This window comes from Elaeis guineensis, chromosome 14 (genome assembly GCF_000442705.2).
Source record: "Elaeis guineensis isolate ETL-2024a chromosome 14, EG11, whole genome shotgun sequence".
NCBI classification, from domain to species: Eukaryota; Viridiplantae; Streptophyta; class Magnoliopsida; order Arecales; family Arecaceae; genus Elaeis; species Elaeis guineensis.
Genome location: NC_026006.2, coordinates 20135164 through 20140606, shown reverse-complemented (window position 1 = coordinate 20140606; position 5443 = coordinate 20135164). Strand labels below are relative to the sequence as shown.

The 5443-nt window shown below is 36.9% G+C and overlaps 1 protein-coding gene across 2 annotated transcripts in view; it reads right to left on the bottom strand.

Annotated features, from left to right (window-relative positions):
• Positions 1-236: 236 nt before the first annotated feature.
• LOC105057903 (calmodulin-7) overlaps positions 237-5443 on the bottom strand; it is a 9578-nt gene continuing 4371 nt past the window's right edge. For both annotated transcript variants that reach the window (XM_010940622.4, XM_019854851.3), the window contains exon 2: positions 237-966. In XM_010940622.4, coding sequence (XP_010938924.1) covers positions 593-966 — 374 coding nt within the window. In that variant the 3' untranslated portion in view covers positions 237-592. The remainder of the gene's footprint in view (positions 967-5443) is intronic.

Here is a 5443-nt window from a genome sequence, read left to right as displayed (position 1 = left end):
CAGCATAATAAAAGGAAGAACCACTTAGCATCCAATGATTCCGATAGCAGCTTGCGTCTGCCTCTACTGCATCTGTAACCACCTGGTCATCACATAAGATTCACATCAACATAGAAAAGGCCAAATGCCTCCATAATTACAAAGCATCTACCTGTTCCCAGAACCATCAAAGCAAAAAAGTGCAACAGCATTTTCAAGTATTGGAATGAGAATAAATAGCAACGACAAGGTAAACATGACAAAATAAAATATAAATTTAATAGAAAAGGTCAAGAAAGAGGATGTCTTCATTGTTCCAGTTTGCGACAGCTAGGAAAAGAGGGAACAAATAATAGGACTTCATAAATAACCAAGCAAAACCCGACATTACAGGACAGAAACAGACAGGCCAGCTTCACAGAACCATGGATGAATAGCATAATGAACATGACCATCCATGAGAGACAAAAGAAGAGAGAGCAACAGAGTTGTCCCTGTTTGTTTCATAACTATAGCTATCCAGATATACTACCTGCATAAGAGGGAATGGGATGACATTTTACTGCTTATCTGCCATGCAATTTCCTCATATTTTTTTTGTCATCTTGAGAGGTCACTTGGCCATCATGACTTTGACAAACTCCTCATAGTTGATCTGGCCATCACCATCAACATCAGCCTCACGAATCATTTCATCAACTTCCTCATCTGTTAGCTTTTCACCAAGGTTGGTCATGACATGGCGGAGCTCAGCAGCTGAGATGAAGCCATTTTGGTCCTTGTCAAACACTCGGAAGGCCTCCTTGAGTTCTTCCTCTGAGTCGGTATCCTTCATTTTGCGGGCCATCAGGTTAAGGAATTCTGGAAAGTCAATAGTCCCATTGCCATCAGCATCCACCTCATTTATCATGTCCTGCAACTCTGCCTCAGTTGGATTCTGCCCCAGTGACCGCATCACAGTTCCCAGCTCCTTAGTCGTGATGCAACCTGTTGAAATTCCACCAAAACAAGCTGCACTTTAATATTTTATTTCCCCTATAAATTTTGACACATTGCAGATACAGCAACTGCTAGCCTTCTATTGCTTATTACCATCTATTACAACATTCAAATAAGAAATAAAAATAAAAAATAAAGACTACCACCTTTTGTTCTATTTCCAAAGCAATCCATAACAATTTGGGGTTGGAAAATTCCATACCATATTAACATCTTAAAATGATTGCAAATTAGCACACATAAAACATAGTGACAAAATGTTTAAAAAATAACAAATCCACAGATACATCTTTCAGCATGAACAGGTCACATGATGGAACAGCAAAAATTCACATCCAATACCAGCAAGTGATGAGTATCATAATCCTTCACAAAGGAAACTAGCTTCTGTTTCATAGGCCTACTGAAACGCTTCAAGAAAGGTTCTTCTATTATAATGCAGCACACAGAAAGATGAATACTTGAGGTAAACTAGATTTCTAGAAAAAACATGAACATGTGCTGAAGAATGTTGAGAACTCTAACAAGGGATTCCCCATATCAGTTGAAGAATTGCAGGGACCCTGACTGCAAATTAAACCATTCATCACTTACAGCTAAACTATGACTCAATTCAATTAACTATTATGGCCTAGCTAGGTGATTGCTGTACTAAGGATCTGTGATTCCATCAATTTAACTATTTTGGCATAACGGCTTAGAAATAACAGGTAAAGAATGATAAACTTGGCATCCAAATAGTCCCAATATACGAACAAAAAAATTGCTTCTCAATTTGCAATTAAATCTATTAAACCATGCAAACACCCCAAGGCATGAATGCCTAACTACATCCAGTCCTAAATAATTAGCTTCACTACAAAAAGATACTTTCCCACACGAGCCAATCACTATTCAAAATGACCCACACCCTCAGGGGCTGTTTGAATGATTAGACTGAAAATCCTATTAGATTCATGGGGTTGGGCCAGTACAACCAGCAACATCATAGGATTACAAGATGGGCTAGGCCTATAATCATAGACACCCAGAAATAGTTTTGGAGTGGGCCTGAATCCTATATTCATAGGATTGGGCTGAGGTCCTTGTTATCTCCCAGTGAGATTCAGGCCAGCCCACTTCAAAATTATTTCCAGATATCTATGAATATAGGCCTAGCCCAGCTTGTCATCCTATGATCTTGCTAGTTGTACTGGTCCAACCCACAAATCCAATAGGATTTTCAGCCCAATCATCCAAACAAGCCCTTAGGCATCCAAAAGTCCAATAAAGCACAATGAGAAGTGAGATAAAAAGGAGTTCTTTGATCACTCAATAGCTAACATGCATGCATGATCAATGTGCCAACTCCAACATCTAACATATGGGAAATAGGCCACTTATTTCTAAGTAATTAACATCAACTACAAATGAATAGCCAAATTGATTTAAAGACTTCAGGTAGTTCTTCTCGAAATATATACCTTAATTGGCCTTTTCCAAGCATGAAAGCCATCAAACATGTAAAGCTACAAACGATTCACAACCAAGCAGTAAATGCTGTGCTTCTGCCAACAAACACTGGACACAGATATAGCTAGATCAAAAAAAGTTTGAAACTTTTGCCAGGGAGCCAAAAAAAGGCTTCCAGTGAGAATTTCCATTAGGTAAAGCTGTCTTTGTCAAACTTTTTATGAATTTTATGTAATATCAAGTAGAAATTGTCATGGATTATGAAATCTAGAACAATATCATCCTAGCAATCTTACAGTACCTCAGCAATCAGCTAACACTCATGATAGATTTGGTACAACAGAGAACTTTCTAGTCATGAATCACCTCTTCTACCACAAGCCCAGGTTATCCTACACCAATCATCTAGTGTTTGAGCAACATCCAGTAGCTGTATAAAGGTATATTGGAAAAACTAAATGTTTCCCATCCACTGATCCCAGATGCACACTCTACATCTAACATTTTGTTACATTTTATATCATACTGCATTCACATAGAACAGCATCAGTTGGTCTACAATTTTCTGCTTGATCTTTAAGCCTGCAAAGATGCTCAAAAATCAAATATAAAGCTACCTTCTCATTAAATGGAGGGAACAAGTCCGGTTAGGATTGGTCCATATTGCTTTAGAACTAAGATTCCCAATTGGTTATCATGATTATTAAATGTGAACAATGCACGTGCCTACTCAAACCTTATTCAGAAAAGCATTTACTTGTCAAAATATTTGCAACAGTTCCTTGCTTTTCTTCCCTGACAGGGTTAAAACTATACAACTGTCAGAGCCCTACTCATCAACCCTATGGCTTCAAGGCAGAAAGTTGTTGCAACACGTATATTATTCTACCTGAAACTCCCATAAATTTCTTGCATTTGACAGACCAGATAAAAGCACTGATTTGCAACAATTTTGAATAATCAATAAATGCATAAGCAGAATTAGTTCATCTTTCATTATAAAGAAATTCAACCAAAAAAAACCTACGGGAAGGGTTTTGGGAAAAAGCAGCATTCTGAAAACTTTTTGACATTTCAAGAATGTGTGCATTTCAAAATATCCAACTTTTATATTAAGCACTAGGCTAAACAAGTTTGCTGCACCTGACTCATCTCCTGCTGTTTCCTATTAAACTTAATTCTCATCCAGTTATTCAGTGTTCTTCTGAAGTAGAGAGAACAAAAATGGCAACTGCAGTGAAACTAACACACACAGAGAGAGAGAGAGAGAGAGAGAGCTGCTATGAGGACTAGCAGCTAAGAAATGTGATCAACTCACTGATAACAGCTTGTAATGCATGCACATCCATGCTGGCATTAGACCAACAAGAGCATCTGATTTCTTACTTCTTAATATTAAATAGCAAGGTGTTGAAAATTCCACAAGACAACATGTTAGCAAATCTAAGATGGCCAGTCCCTCAAATGTTCATTAGTAGAATGACTGAACATATGCACATGACAAAAAAAAAAAAAAGATCGACAGGAGGATCCATTTTCTGATAAAAATGTGATGTATATTCAAGTCTTAACTTTGGCAAATATTAGAAAACCAGTTCATGCCTGGATTTGTTAACGCATAATTCAGAAAGTAGTGCCAGTGAATGAGTCCATCAATGACCATCAATTGGTCAGTTTTTTCCCTTTTTTTTTGTCAATGTCTGCCTTTATTTTGTTTTCACTTTTTGCAATTACAAAGTAAATGGATAACTCATATAGTGAGGACAATCATGCATCTAGAATTGCCATCTAAACTCATCCCATTTCATTAGATCCAAGACATTTCCAAAGGATGAAGCGGATATGTACACTTCCAATAGGATATCATTCTTCAACAAGAATCCATACTTGGGAATTTTCTCTCATCTATTCAAGACTAGACCCAATTTTTATCTAAATGGGTTGAGTTCGAGCTAAACCTTTAATCTTACTTGAGGTTAGCTCTAAGTCTGACCAGATCTAAATATTTCATTCTAAATAGGTTTAGACCACTAAAATATTTCATCTTCACATGACACAAAAGAAGGGGAAACTCTCCAGCATATGATTGTCAAAAGTCAAATAAATCAGTTGCTTAATATAGCTCATGAATAATGTTGAACACCAAAAAAAAATTATCAAATAAATCAGACATTGGAGGCCTCTCCAAACTCTTTCCAAAAGGAGAGAGACAAACAATGAGACCAAAGTATTGGATTCATAACATCATGCATTGGGACACTGAATGATTTCACAAGGTGACATGCTGGACAACAAAACTAAGATAGCCAAACTCCTTGCAGAATGAACACACAACAGCATCATAAACCTTAACATAATACATTCTCTACAAAGAATGTTGCTATGTGGGAATTCATTGATATCTACTTACAGATATGTTTACTTTTCTAGTTTTCTGTTTTTGTATACTACTCGTACTGGTTTAGTTCATTGATGCATTAAGTCAACCCAATCTAAAGTAAATTATAATCATGACATGCCATATCAGTCTCCTTGACTAGTTAACAAATCATAACTACCAAATTTCTATGTAATAAAATATTCCAAACCAAGGTTGGCCATCGCGATACTAGGTCCCATATTGGCACCGTGTTGGTATAGTGTGAGTACACCCAGTAAAGAGTCAGTTCAACATACCTAGGCTCAACATGGCCCTGTATTGAGTCTTGGTTAGGTACCAACATGGCACAGTGCATCCGATATGGGACAAACCAGTATGATGAACCTGATTCCAAACTATCAATAAAATAAAAATGATCTTTAGAACATAAGATAGCTCCCCACTGAAAAAAAAAAAAAAAAGATTGAAGTAGCAACCATCAACAACTAAACTAACTCACTATTGCTCCTAACAGAAGGTTGGACTTGTAAACTAGAAACTTACACAAGCCTAACTTTTACATTATTTGAGCCCAATCCGACCAATTATTTGATGGATTGAGTTTGAGCTCAAACCCAATCTACTTAGATCTAG